The sequence below is a fragment of the Triticum dicoccoides genome, chromosome 2B (assembly GCF_002162155.2).
Source record: "Triticum dicoccoides isolate Atlit2015 ecotype Zavitan chromosome 2B, WEW_v2.0, whole genome shotgun sequence".
Taxonomy (NCBI): Eukaryota; Viridiplantae; Streptophyta; class Magnoliopsida; order Poales; family Poaceae; genus Triticum; species Triticum dicoccoides.
Genome location: NC_041383.1, coordinates 4,262,569 through 4,278,291, shown reverse-complemented (window position 1 = coordinate 4,278,291; position 15,723 = coordinate 4,262,569). Strand labels below are relative to the sequence as shown.

At 47.4% G+C, this 15,723-nt stretch overlaps 1 protein-coding gene and 1 pseudogene across 1 annotated transcript in view; both read right to left on the bottom strand.

Moving 5' to 3' along the window:
* Positions 1 to 1,238: 1,238 nt before the first annotated feature.
* LOC119366749 lies at positions 1,239 to 3,040 on the bottom strand (annotated as a pseudogene).
* Positions 3,041 to 14,499: 11,459 nt separating this feature from the next.
* LOC119366706 (noroxomaritidine synthase 1-like) overlaps positions 14,500 to 15,723 on the bottom strand; it is a 16,331-nt gene continuing 15,107 nt past the window's right edge. The window contains exon 2 of the mRNA XM_037632451.1: positions 14,500 to 15,720. Within this exon, the coding sequence (XP_037488348.1) occupies positions 14,500 to 15,720 (1,221 nt within the window). The remainder of the gene's footprint in view (positions 15,721 to 15,723) is intronic.

Below are 15,723 nucleotides of genomic sequence, written 5' to 3'. Positions count from 1 at the left end.
CCCCGACTTGTAGTATGATGTTCAACGGGTCTGTCTTCACATGCATGCTCCGCGCGACTCTCACTGGACTCTAGTGAAGCGTATCCTCCGATACATACGCATCACCCAGTCCTTGGGACTTACGCTAACGGCCTCCGACCCCACCGACCTCGTCGCCTACTCTGATGCGGACTGGGCTGGCTGCCCGGACACACGGCGCTCCATCTCGGGGTATTGTGTCTACCTTGGACCATCCCTGATCTCCTGGTCCTCCAAGAGACAGCCCACCGTCTCCCGCTCGAGTGCCGAGGCTGAGTATCGAGCAATGGCTAACGCTGTTGCTGAATGCTCTTGGCTCCGTCAGCTGCTCCAGGAGTTGCTTTGTGATGTTCACAAGGCCACACTCGTCTACTGCGACAACGTCTCCGCCAACCCGGTCCACCATCGTCGAACGAAGCATATTGAGCTCGATATACACTTTGTTCGTGAGCATGTGGCTCTTGGGCGCATCCGAGTCCTCCACGTCCCGACGGCGCAGCAGTTCGCCGACGTCATGACGAAAGGACTGCCTACTTCTGTCTTCGAGGAGTTCAGGTCCAGTCTTTGCATCTCCGGTGACGCTTCGACTGCAGGGGAGTGTTGAATATATGGTTTGTGCATGTATATTGTATAGTTTGGCCCACCTCCTAGTCATTGTATAGTTGAGGTTGTGGCCCACCTTGTACTTCATATATACGTGCGCTTTGCACCGATCAATACATCGTGAAGCATTGCCAAAACATTCGTTTCCAACAAGTTGTACACGTCTGTTAATAGTTTGTCCATTCCTCTAGCCTAACTTGACCGATCAGGTTACAGTTGCCCACGCAATATTCCAACCCGTAAGTTTTTTTTTGAGGGGCAACCGATAAGTTAAAAGGTGAAATAAAACAATTACATGTTGTAAAGTAAAGAAGGCTCAAACTTCATTTCTACCATTGCAAAAATGTAAAAGTCCGATGCATAAAGTCAACGTCACAAACGAATTTGAATGAGCTTCTATTGGTTTAGTCTATAGAAGTACATCGTGAGACAAATTATTTATTCCAATGTTCACCTGGGGGAGAGGCTCTCCACATGGATTTTCACTGAAAGTGGCCCAAAGCTGGGACTGAGGTATGAGAGGGTTGGTCGAGAGAGCCGATAGACGGTCACTAGACGAGGATTACATGTCGCCTATGAGCGAGCCAATTCTTCCATGTGTCCACATGTCCATTGATCTATGCAACTTTGGAGTGGACATGTGAGGTTGCTCTAATCTCTAAATCGAACTTTCTACGTACATTGATCCCGAACTTCTGGGACATGTCCAACGAGCCCGGATTGGGCTCAGCAGGGTTCACCCAGTCAAAGTGGTACAGAAGGTTTGCCAATGCAATCTCCACGGTTGATGTGCCAAACAACATACCAGGACACTGACGTCTCCCGGCCCCGAAAGGTGTGATCTCAAAATGTGTCCCCTTGTAATCTATGCTGCTCTCTTTGAACCTCTCTGGCTTAAATGTATCGGGGGCATCCCAATATCTGCAATCCCGACATATCGCGAATATATTAACCTGTACGTTGGTGCCTTCAGAAATTTTATATCCCATGATTTCACAGTCTTCTCTTGCCCTTCGGGGGAGTATAGGAGCGGGAGGGTGCAACCTCAAGACCTCCTTGATCACCATTCTCATGTAGTGGAGGTCACGAAGGTCATTGTTAGTTATGACAGATTGTTGCTGACCTACCACTTGTCGAACCTCTAGCTGTGCCTTTCTCATAGTTTCGGGATTATTTAAGAGCTCGGACATAGCCCACTCCAATGTTATTCCAGAGGTCTCAGTGCCACCCGCGAACAAGTCCTGTGAACAATTGTTGTGGGTTATACGATACGTACATATTTGGCTTCAATTATGAACAAAATATAGACAACACATACTATTTCAAACAAAGTGAGGAGTGGACACGGCAGATAACGATGAATCATCCAATAAATAGCTAGTGCTACTCATGGGGTTTATCCTCCTTATAAAAAACAAATAGAAATAGATAGAAGGTGTTGGTGACAATACTCACAAAGATGATGTCACCTATTGCCTCTAAAGTTAGAGGATACGACAAGGAGTCTTCCATGTGCAGCCTAAGCAACACGTCTAGCAAGTCCTCCTCGTCGTTGGAGCTGACTGCATCGCGCATGTCCTTACGTTGCTCAATGATGTCGGAGATGATGCGCTGGATTCGGCCATAGCTCCTCCTCATCCGTCGCTCACCGGAGCTCAGCAGCCACACTAGCCGCGACGATGGGAATAGGTCGACGAGCGAGAAGCCTCCCACCAACGCGGTGACTTCTTCCAATTCCCGGAGGTACTCACCTTGTTGTGCACACTTGCCTCCGAACACCGCCCATGCAATGACATCGTTCATCAGTGCCGATAACTTCTCTGTGAGGTTGACAATGGTGCCAGTCGAGGCGGTGATGGAACTAAGGAGGTTGCGGACTTCCTCGGACCTGATGCCCTCCATACGCCTTACCTGTGTTGAAACATATTGCCCGCCTCTTTTCCTTAGATTTAGTATTGTCGTTGTTGTTGAATAAGTTACAAAATGCAATTCTAGCCTGCTTGGCGCTGAGGAGCTCCATGGTGCAGACCTTGCGCGCCTAGTGCCAGCGGTCGCCGTAGGGGGCAAAGATGATGCCCATGCCGCTGCCATAGCCAATGACGTCCAGCGTCACGCTGCGGGGCCGCGAGGCGAACATGAGGTCCTTACTCTTCATCACCACCTCCGCCATCTCGGTGCTCGATACCACCACTGTGGGGACCTCGCCCAGCTTGAGGAACATCAGTGGGCCATGCCGTCTAGACAACACCACCATGATGCGGTGCGGGAGGACACCGAAGACGTGGTGGAGGCTGCCGATGATCGGAAGGGTCCATGGGCCGGTAGGAAGCTGATGCCTGTTGTGGGTGGGACGAAGAAACCAAAGGAGGAGCACTATGGCTAAGGCAATGAATGATATGCTTGAAATTGTTACCTCCATGTCATGGAGCTGGGAGCTAGCTAGTAACCGGGAAGTTTAGTACTAACCAGTGAGTTTATACACGGATGTCATGGTACCATTCGTATTTATGGATCAGATATGCAGCACAAGACATGAGATTGGTTGGGATTTGGAAACCAAACTTACCTACTCACTACAGGAATCAGGTAATTTGCCATCTGTGAATCACAGACGGCAAAGACCTAAATACAGACGGCAAAGAGTTTGCCATCAGGATGCAGACGGCAAAGTCAGACGGCAAAGACAAGTCGGCAAAGAATACTTTGCCGTCAGCTTTTCATTAGACAAACGACAAAGACTTTGCCGTCAGCCATTCTCAGTATTTTGCCGTCTGCACAAATAATAACAGACGGCAAAGAAGGATCTTTGCTGTCAGCCTAAACGTGCTCTTTGCCATCAGCACAACTACTTCACAGATGGCAAAGTTTTTTTTAATTTTTTAAAAAATACGCTGCACGCATGAACATCAACAAGGCTTGAAGGACTAGAGCAAAATTGTGCTACAACATTCTTACGCAAGAAACTTACAGATCTGAACACCAACAGTTTCTTTATAGATCAAATTACAAAATTCTTCTACAACTTATTTACAGAGAAAGAGTGTTCGGTGCGTTGGCTGGGGCTGTCGGTGGCGCGAGCGGCGGCGGCCGGTAGCTCGAGACCGCATCGGGCGCAGTCCTTCTCTTCGTAGGAGGCGCGGGGCAGCCCCCGTCGGCAGCCGGCACGGTCCTTCTCTTCGTAGGAGGAGCGGGGCAGCCCCCGTCGGCAGCTGTGCGGGCCATGGAGCTGCTCGGCGTGCTGCACCAGTTGGGGGCGAACGGCAGCAACCCTTCTCCTCCATCGATGCTCCTTGCGACAGTCGGTGGCGCAAGCGGCGAACGGTGAACCGAGCGGCGACGGCGACGGCCGGTGTCCCGAGCGCCCAAACGGCGGAGGCGGCTGATGGCTCGAGCAGTGATGGCGGTCGGTGGCGCTGGCGGCGGCCGATGGCTCGAGCGGCGGTGGCGCGAGCGGCGACAGGTGGCCCGGGCGGCCGCGACGGCCGGCGGCCTGAGCGACGGAGGAGGCTGGTGACCCGAGAGGCGGCGGCCGGTGGCGCGAGCGGGAAGGAGAAGAGAGGGGCAGGGACGCGGGCAGCGGCCGGTGGCCTGAGTGGCGGTGGCCAGCAAGATCGAATCCCGGCAATGGAGTCAACTACGATGCGGGGCAAATGTATTCGGGAGAGAAAAAGAGAGATGCGAGAGACAGGTCGTGGGAGTGGAATCCGGTGGATAAGGTTGATGGGCTCCGGGTAGTTGGGGTGGGGCCCGACAACGTGAAGGGACGCGAGAGGGAGAGTGGTGGGCATGGGCTATGCATCTACGGTGGATGTTGCTGCCAAGTCATCGATCCGTGGGATCGATCCGCGAGCTGTGCTTTCTCTTTGCCGTCTGCGTTTTTGTTTGCAAACGGCAAAGTACTCACTTTGCCGTCTGTAAAAAGGTAGACTATGCCGTCTGTGTTTTTTTCCACAGACGGCAAAATGAGCTCTTTGCCGTCTGTAAATAGAAAACACATACATCAAAGATACTTTGCCGTTTGTCATTTTTTTACAAACGGCGAATTAGTCTTTGTCGTTAGTCATTCTTTGCCGTCAGCACCTGTTGGCAAAATTTGTCTTTGCCGTCTGTCTCGACAAAATGCTGACGGCAAAGTCCAGTACCGACGGCAAATCTCCTGTTTCCTGTAGTGACTACACTTGAGGAGATGTATGCAAAACAACGGTGTATTTGGTTTAGGTATAAGAACTTTCATGAAAAATTCTATTCCATTCACTAAACAGTACAGTGTGACATGCAGTGGTTGAGGACAGCTTTATGGCAAAAAAAATTAATCTATAAAGGACAAAAGTGCTGAGCATGAGGCAAATGGATGCCTTAGAAAAATAACATGAGGCAAATTCGTTGCTTTTTCGTAACTGCTAGCTGGATACCGGATGAGATCGCCTCGATCAGCACAACTTAATACTCAAAATATTTGATGTATTAAGCCAGATGAGCACATGATGTCCACTAGTGCACTAAAGGCATTATCTGCACATCTATTCTGTGTTGTTACCACGGCCTTCTCCTTCTTTCACCGGAGCTTAACCTCGCTCGCTCTCTCTCTGCACTCGCCTTGCGCTCGAGGAAGAAGACTGGAGGATGAAGAAGGACACATAGACACAAGAAATTTTCCCGGCCGGCGCATGAACGCCGCCGTGGGCGCACGAACGCCCCAATCTTTGCTTTGTATTCACAGGCTACATGCTCGGCAACTCCCTGGTACAAACACACTTGTGGCCGGGCCTTTTGTAGTCCTACAGCAACGCAGCTCCCACATTACGTGAGCGCACGTACGCACTCACCGTGGCTGCTTGCAATAGAACCACTAACTACCTCCTGCATGCATGCGCTAACAACCACGCCTAGCAGCCACCAAGTTCGGCCGGGCTAGCTACCTTCGGCTCTCACGCCTACCCAGCGACACACACGCATGCCACGAGCACACACAATGCATGCACGCACATGAATGCATGGCTTATTCCTAACATTCTCCTCCTAAGCCATGATCTCGCCGTCGCCGGAGTTGTTGCAGCTCCTATCATTGTCGTCGTCATGGCTGTGACCCAGCCCGCGGATCCGACCCGGCGCATCGACGCCGGTCGCACCGCCATGGACCCGATCTGTCGCACTGACGCCGGTCGCACCGTGCTCCGTCACGACCCCGGCGACATACGTCGAGCTCCTTCTCCGCAGGCGACACACGCCTGGCGTCTATTGGCGCCCCGCACGTCCCGCACGCACCCGACGCGCCCAATGAGCCCGACCACACCAGTGCGTCCTGCACGTCCCGCACGCACTCGACGCGCACGACGAGCCCGACTGCACCAGACGCGCGCGCGCACCGCCTCACTACAAGAAATATGTCAACTTGTGACCAGCACTATTGGTCACTGAATGGTCACTGTTTTTAATTTATGACCTTTTTGTGACCAAACACATAAGGTCAAAAGCTGGCGGTCGTAAACTGACTATAGCGACCTTTTTTCTGGAATGGCCGTAGACGTTTATGACCAAAATACGTCTACTTTGGCGTTTTGGTCACTAGCAACCTTCCCAGGCCACGTAGGCATCCAGCGTGGCAAGCTAATGTGGCACAAGATTCAGCCCGGTCCAATTCGGTTTTCTACAAGGGCCGAGCCCATTAATTCAGCCTTTTATTATTTTTTCCTTGTTAATTCTGGTCGGCTTCATGGGCCAAGCCCAACATTGTAGCCTTTTTTATTGCTGGCCCGTGGCCTTTTATTATTTATTGCTTTTCTATTTTCAGCCATTATATATTCAAGCTGGTCCCACTAGTCAGATGGGTCCCACTTGTCATGACCATCTCTCAAGTTGGTCCCACATGTCAGAAATGTACAAAATTGACAGATTATTTTCATAAGTGGACCCATTGGTCAAGTTTCCATTTCACAAGTTTTCAGATCACATACATAATCAAAAAGAACACATAAATTTCATCAAATATACCACTAAATAAATCTATTACAATCTTTACAACACATATATGCTACAATATGCTACTCTTCACTAAGTAGAACTTGACGGCTTCACACTTCACGGCTTCACACTTGCTTCCCACTTCACACTTGAGCATCTGTAAAAGAGGAACAACCACAAATTTAAATCTCAATTGCAGTATAGGCCATATGCAGAAGCAGTTCAAAGTTGAAACAACATTAATTAAACACACGCGCACAGAAACACATGAGTCAAAATGCAGTATAGGACCAGGACAAGAAAATTCCTGTTATCAAATCAACACACAACTTGTAGCAAAACAGCAACAGAATACATTATAATGAGAGTAAGCTTGAATCAAACATCATAGAAACATGTGGATATCTCATGTGAGCATCATGCTGTGGTTTTATTAAACAATGATACAGCAACAGAATACAATATCTTCAATCCAAATTATGGTACTTGTAGCAGCACAATTTGAAACAACAACTACACAATACATTATAACGATAGTAAGGTTGAATCAAACAGAAAAGGGAACAATTTCGAGTTTAAAAGTTAATGCAAATTGATTTTCCAGTAGCAAACATTGACAGATTGCTGCTAGTGCATACTAGTATGATTCACACCAGAGCAACCATCCAATTCGATGAGCACATAAAAGTATACTTGAGATATAGGTATGCAGCAAGAACAGCATGCAATGCAATGATAGTATGAGAGCACTGTAGCTCTGGAAGTAAAAAGAACATAATGCAGCGATGTGCAAGTCACTGAACTTCATAGCAATAACCTGCCACAGCTCATCGCTTATGTACTTCAAGCTGTCAAAAGCATAGAGAGCCTCTCCGTTGGCCTTGTTGATGAGTTGCCGTGGCAGGGTAGCCTTCCTAATCCTTGACCCTTGTGATGTACTTCATGTCCAGTGCTGCATCATATGTGTATATTCAAATCAATCAACTACTTGATTAGGGGGAAAAATAGTACGTACATAAAAATTCCCTTGAGCAAAAGCCAAACAGGATTATTGCTTTTTCCCAATTAGAAAAGGACAAGGCAGAACAAGATAGAACAAAGAATAACAAAAGTAACAGGTATTTAGCGAATAGCGGTCTCAAGGTGTTCTTGTGACATGTGGTTGCCAAATATGGAGTCGTACTATACTCATGGACATTAAGATTAATAATCTACAGTAGTAAGTGTTTTTTCAGCATGACAATTGCTTAGTTATTCATGAACTTGTAAGTGTTTATCACCAACTCTCCTCAAACTAAATTTACATTGAACAAGAAAGGAATCAGTATCATATCACCACCTCTGCTACAGTCATAGTGCCCTCCACATGTTTATGTAATAAATTTACACTGAACAAGAAAGGAATCAGTATCATATCTCTCAATTCAGTGCTGCACATCTAGCAAGAATAGATCAATGCACATACCTAATAAGAAAACATCACAAAAAATTAAGACCGCAAGACCATTTTCTCGCACCCAGAAGCGAGGATTTTCTCACAACAACCAGAAGCGTAGCTACAACGACAGTAAGTGCTGCCCAATTAAACTGGGACACCTAGATTTTGGGCACGCAAAATTTCGGACTTATCAGCAGCATCACATGACATCAACATGGACATGATACGACATGGGGACGCATTAACTAAAGACAATAAACAGAAAATACAACGAAGAGAGTGCCTCTCTCTTATCAGCAGCATCTCATGATGCAACTCACATACTGAACTAGCAACTTAATTGTTCAATTTACTCCACCATGGCAAAAAAACATGTTATAGCTTCCGAATTCATAACATACGCATGACAGTTGCGACTTGCAATAAGTAAAAGTATTTTCTTCTACAACTGCGTGTAAAAACATAGGATGATGTGTTGTAAAACAGTCCCTAATCACCATGTCGATGTCCACCTTGTACACGGGTATCTTGGGGTACTGCCTGCTCATCTTCTCGATCACAGGTGCCATCGCCCGACCTGCAACACCAAACAACAGAACAGTAGCTCTCTCCAGTCACACACTGAAAGACCAATTCATGGCACGGAGACGGCACTTACATGACCCACACCAGACTGCCGTATAGTACAAGACGGCGGGGAGCTTCTCCACTGCAAAAGGCAACACACGTGAGAGGGAAACTTGCGCACGCATAGTACTGTCAACAACAGTGTGAAGAATCGGTAGAAAAGCTAGGGCGAGAAGGGAGGGGATCGACGCTGCACCTTGCACCTTGGCATGGATGTCCTCGAAGGTGTCCGCGGAGCCGATGACCACCATGCTGGAATCGCCTGCGTGAGCCAGGAAACGAGCTATCCATCAGCCAACGACGACCACCAGTGCCGGCCCAGGGCCACGGGGAAGCGAAGGATCGGCAGGAGGAGGAGGCGGTTCAGACGTACCTGTGGACGACGACGAGAAGAGGCGTGTCTGGGAGGAGGAGGAGGAGGGGCGGGTGAGCTGCTACGGGAGGACGAAGTTGGGAGGGTGGCCTAAGGGAGGATGACCGCCGGGCGTCGAGGGAACGGATCCATCACCATGGAGGGCGTCGAGGGGAGGGAGGAGGGAGGGACCCCCATCACCATGGGTGCCAAATCCCTCCCTCCGGATCGAGGCTGTGTCTGCCAGATCGGCGTGGGCAAGGCCGCCAATCCGCCTAGCCTGCTTGAGGAGGTGGTGGCCGTCGACGGTGGGGATGAGGGCGACGGCGGCGGCGGCGTCCATCTCCGCCTGGATCACACGCGTGGGGGCGCGAGGAGGGGAGGGGAATTGGCGGAGGGATCCGAAGTTGGGTGGCGCGAGCGGGTGGAGGGATCTGACGTCGTGGCTGCGGCAGGGGACGGGGCAGCGGCCGAGGACGGGGGCGTGGGCTGGATCTGGATCGGGGAGAAAGGGAAAGAGAGAGGCGGCAGAGAGGGAGAGAGAGAGGCGGGCGGGGGCTGCTAGGGTTAGGATTAGGCTGCTGAGAGGTGGACGGTTCGGATCGGCTACAAGGGACGGTTCAGATCGGCTAAGGGGGGTGATCCGTGGGATGAGCCCTGATTGGCTCAGAAAATTTATGGTTTAAAATAGTTTCTAAGTACTAAAACTATGGTTGTTTTGTGAAGCAGCTATCAAAAATATTTTGCAAAATGGCACAACTAAATTTTTCTTTGAAGTTATACCACATTTTTGGATGATCGCCAATTTGCATGCATTTTTATCTTTCTAGCTATTTTTAATCATTTTTCGAGTGCCCAAAATAAGTTTTTTTGTGAAGGACCTATAATATATTTGTTGCAAAATTGTACCAAATAAATTTTCTAAAATATTAGGACATATTTAATGCACAATTGACAAAATGGTTGGGTGTAAAAAGTTTTGATCCACCTCTGGTGAAAAAGACAAATTTCCGCCGATTCCGTTGGAAATGGGTCAAATTTGAACTGCAGCTGCCTTATAGTTTGCTCTTTATTTTTCCCAAAAATAATTTCTAGGTACATAAGTACCTATTTAATCAGAGAAACACCAAAAAATTCCAAGATTCAACCACTAGATAGGAACGGTCAAGCTCGCCGTTTTGACCGCATTTTGAAACGGGCATAAAAAATTCAAAAGAAATAAAAAAATTGAAAAACCTTCGCATTGTGTTACTATATGTGACCAAGTTTTCAGGAAAAATAATAAACTTGTAATACGGTAATTATTTTAAAAAAGTGTTCTCAGAAATGAGCTATCAAGTGTGAAGATTCATGGCTTTCAAGTCAAATGATCAATCTTATGGCCACATTCATGGCATAGTTTGTTCAAATGATCTCATATTGTGCACAAGGGTGCATCTTGGAATTCCAAACAATGTTGCCTAAGGGAGTTTTCATTTTCTTTGCACGGAAAATTCATTTTCCATTTTCCCACTGCCCGAAATGAGTTTCTTTTGTGAAGGACCTACCATATATTTATTGCAAAATTGAACCTAATCAATTTCATAAAATACTAGGCCATATTTAATGCACAATTGACAAAATGGTTGGGTGTCAATTTTTTTGATCCACCTCTGGTGAAAAAGACAAATTTCCACCGATTTAGTTGGAAACGGGTCAAATTTGAACTGCAGCTGCCTTATAGTTTGCTCTTTATTTTTTCCAAAAATCATTTATAGGTACATAAGTACCTATTTAATCAGAGAAACACCAAAAAAGTTCCAATATTCAACCACTAGATAGGAACGGTCAAGCCCGCCGTTTTGACCGCATTTTGAAACGGGCATAAAAAATTCAAAAAAAATCAAAAAATTGGAAAACCTTCGCATTGTGTCATTATATGTGACCAAGTTTCCAGGAAAAAAAATAAACTTGTAATACGGTAATTATTTTAAAAAAGTGTTCTCAGAAATGAGCTATCAAGTGTGAAGATTCACGGCTTTCAAGCCAAATGATCAATCTTATGGCCACATTCATGGCATAGTTTGTTCAAATGATCTCATATTGTGCACAAGGGTGCATCTTGGAATTCCAAACAATGTTGCCTAAGGGAGTTTTCATTGTCTTTGCAAGGAAAATTCATTTTCCATTTTTCGAGTGCCCGAACTGAGTTTTTTTTGTGAAGGACCTACCATATATTTGTTGCAAAATTGGACCTAATCAATTTTATAAAATACTAGGCCATATTTAATGAACAATTGAAAAAATGGTTGGCTGTCAAATTTTTTGATCCACCTCTGGTGAAGAAAACAAATTCCCGTCGATTTAGCTGGAAGCGGGTCAAATTTGAACTGCAGCTGCCTCATAGTTTGCTCTTTTTTTTTCCAAAAATCATTTCTAGGTAAATAAGTATCTATTTAATCAGAAATACATGGTTTGATGGCGAGACATTGAGGTTTGGATGGTGGCCGAGGGCCCCAACTCTAGAGCGCGTAAGCTCGCATGCCCGCCGCGTGGTCACCGCGTGACCGTGGCGTTGCCATGTGTTCTGGGCGGCCTAGGCATGTCTAGTGGGTTGGGCACTCCCCAGGTAGGTGCTAGGAAGAAAATCACAACATAAGGTTCTTACGACGAGACCGATCGATGCTCAAACATGAATAAGCAACCAAGTGTTTGATTTGTGGTACGGGAAATGCACATGGCTAATGGGCGTGAGTTTCGGCTGAGGATGATCAGTTACTAAGAAGACCGTCTTCACAAATTTTCACCTCAAAAGGAGGAGCCTAGGTGGTACTTGCTTTGCAAAGTACCACACTGGACATAAATACGAATGTTGAAGCTGGGCACAAAATAATGAATGGATTGAACTGGCATTTGGTGGAGGATGGTTATTTGGGCATAGGAAAGCACTGTAGAAAATGGATACCATTTGGAGATGCCAAAATGGTACTTCCTTCACAAAGTGCTGCTTTGAACGGGATAGGAAAATGAATATTTTTGAGTTATTTTTGAACTAGGCAAGGAAGGTTTTTGACATATTTGATGAAGATATGATCCAAACAATTTATGAGATTTTTTTGGGAATTTTTGGAATAACAGAAATATAGGTTGCTCCATAACCTAGGGCAAAAATTGACACATGGACATGCCACATAGGCAAAACTGATAAGATGGCGCCTAGTCATCACAACCCACCACAATCTACAAGGCTATGACCATCTATATTAGTCGTTAACAACTAGAAATAAGGCAGCGGCACTGCACTGTTTGCTTTCTGACCATTTCGTGTAAGGAAATTACGACCTTTCTGACCAAAATGGTCGCAATGGTTTAAGGTTTGGAGCCCCCCGAACAGCTTTTGACCAATTGGTCTCAAATGGTCATAGATCTACGACCAATTCTTCCAGGGTCACTGACAGAAGGTCACTAGTTGACACATTTCTTGTAGTGCCTCCGCGTCCGCCATGGCCACCCTACACCACGGTCCCGCTGCGTCTGACATGCCCGGCGCGCGCCCATACACGCGCCTAACGCATCCAACATGAGCGCTCCGGCTCCGTGCCACACGCCTCCACGCGTTGTCGTCGTCGTTGAAGCCGCCACCACACAGGTCCTCCGCGGCCTCCTCACCGTGTCGCCGCAGCCACCGTGGCCTCCTCGCCACGCTGTGCTCCTCCATAGGCCGACACACAGACCGGAGCATCGCACAGCCGCCGGCGAACTCCGCCACCGCCGGCACGCCTCCGACAAGAAGAACGACGCCCAAGATGAACCAGCTCTGATACCAGTTATTGTTACCGTGGCCTTCTCCTTCTCTCATCGGAGCTCAACCTCGCTCGCTCTCTCTCTGCACTCGCCTTGCGCTAGAGGAAGAAGAAGACTGGAGGAGGAAGAAGGACACATAGACACAAGAAATTTTCTCGGCCGGCGCACGAATGCCGCCGTGGGCGTACGAACGCCCCAATCTTTTCTTTGTATTCATAGGCTACATGCTCGGCAACTCCCTGGTGCAAACACACTCGTGGCCGGGTCTTTTGTAGTCCAACGGTAGCGCAGCTCCCACGTTACCTGAGCGCACGTACGCACTCACCGTGGCTGCTTGCAACAGAACCGCTAACTGCCTCCTGCATGCATGCGCTAACAACCACGCCTAGCAGCCACCAAGTTCGTCCTGGCTAGCTACCTCCGGCTCTCACGCCTACCCAGCGACACACACGCATGCCACGAGCACACACAACGCACGCATGCACATGAACGCACGCTTATTCCTAACATTCTGCTCTTTTGTATAATCGCTTTTGCATTAAAGGCACAACACAATTTTAAAAAAATGGAGTTTCGTTATCAGCTTGTTCGATGTTCACTGTTTTATTATATTTCATTTTTACTTCAACTAGCTGGGCGGCCCTCGTGCGAGGGCAGCATATTTAGTGTGTCAAAACTGTTTGAATGATAAACCCATTTTTTTTCATACTATGCTATTACAAATGATATATTTTAAATGCACCGCAAATGTCATGATAAAAGTATATACATGAAAGAGGATATTTTGCATGAAAATGTAAGCTGAACTCCAATCAAAGATACTAGTCCTGTCAAACAATATGTGCCATTGGTGGATCACAACATAAGGTTCGTTGAAGTGCTTATTCTGCAGTAATTGCGTGATTTAAATAGCACGCAAGGCCACATGCTTCCTAGGAAGACCATAAAACTGTTTGTGATGAGGAAGAAAATAAAGCAATGGAATTGTTTCTTCCGGATCAATTAAGATCTTCACGTACTTCAACGCGAGTCTGTGGCCTCTACGAAGAAGAAAAGTTCACTCTTACAGAAATTTGAAGACTCGAAAGATCCTCAAAGGCAAAGCATAGAAGGAGCTTGAGGTTTGTTGCTTTATCCTCAAAGAGGATGGTGTCGTTCACATACTGTAGAATGGATAAACCATCTACTACTAAATGACGAATTACACCACTAATTTGTCTAGTCGCTTTTACGAGTTCAACGAGTATAGCGAGCATATCCGCTATGATATTGAACATGCCCACCGGTGAGGTCTGGATGCTGGCAAGTTGTGTATTAGCTACCAGCCAAGAACTGAAGCAAGACTGTTCGTTCATCGATCAATTGGTTCCGTTATTCTGTTAAGCACCCCGTACATGTTCCATGAGGATGTTCTGCTTGTCGAGGCTGTGCTTATCTACTGGGAAAACAACTTTGAGCCGGTTGGGTCACTTCCACATAATAGCAACATGTCACATGTAGATAGTCACATACAATATGGAGGAATCACCAGGTCTTTATGCTTTTATACCGTGTCTCATGCAACAGGAGTAATAAATGGTGGTACATTGGTTGTTTTTCATATTTTGTTTTAGAAATTTTGATGCATGCAAGCCTTTATTATTCGGCTATAATGTGGTTAGGGGCAGTGCAAAACTGCCCTAGTGGTTGGCAAGTACGTTTACATACAATAGGAGTATTATATTTCTCTCTTCTTCAACTTAACAATGAGCCCGTTTTCCATTTCCAGTATAATGGACGGCTTGGGCTGGATGCTCTGCCCTTCCACCAGATTCACATCGAAGTTCCACACCGTTGTAGCAATGACAGTCTTCATTTGCATAATTGCAATGTCCTTGCCGAGGCACATTCTCGGGCCTGAGTTGAATGCCAAGAACTTGTGAGATGGTATGTATCGCAGGTTGTTGCCATCATCCGTGAGCCACCTATGTGGGTTATAGTCGAGGCAGTCTTTACCCCACACAGCCTCCATTCTCCCCATGGAGTGGACAGAAATAAAAATGGTGTCACCGGCATGCACCTCATGGCCACTCGGCATGATGTCATCTACGGCCACCGTCTTGCACAAGACAGGCGCTGGTGGGTACAGCCTGAGAGTCTCGTACAAGGTGGCTGTCAAATATACTAGAGATTTGGTCTCGTCTGGCTCAAAGATCACCGGGGTACACACGCCTACCGCTACTTTGCGTGATGCAATGGGTGAAAGTTCGTTGCGGATGATTGACACGATGTTAGGGTTTTGGGCAAGGTTGTAGAAGATCCATGTTAGGGTTGTGGCAATTGTGTCCCTCGCAGCGAGCATGTAGCTAATGATCACCGCATGGAGCAAGTCAACATTAGCGTAGTCTGGGTCTTCGAGGAAGGAAGAAATAATATCCACACTCTCTTGTTCCTTGCCATGTCCAAAACGACATGAGGTGATCTTCCTCTTCTCCATCATCTCCCGGACGAGCTCTCGTAGCACCATGCGTGCCGTGTCAAGCTTTCTCTCAGGGCCGATATTTAGCCACCTCATCGACTTCCAACAAGATGCTGGCATCATGAGCCTAAAAAATCCCACCTCCATCACCGTGTCAAGGGCAACCGCTGCGTCCATGGGTGGCATGTCCAAGGATAGGAGCCCTGGATCCACACTGAAGAGAGGCGTAGCAGCCAGGTCAAACATAAGCCTCGACATCAATTCTTGCATGTCGAATGAAGTGCCGGTGATCGCCATGCGGGTGAACAATGGGAGGAGGTTGTTCTCCACCTTGCCACAGAGGTAGGCTGCCATACTGGCAACGATCCGCGGGCTGCTGAGCATGCTCTTGGCTTTCGCACGTTGTCGGCGGCACGGCTCACCGTCGATGGTGAAGAGGCTGCCACCCATGATTTCAAAGATATCGGCGAATTCCGTGCCCTT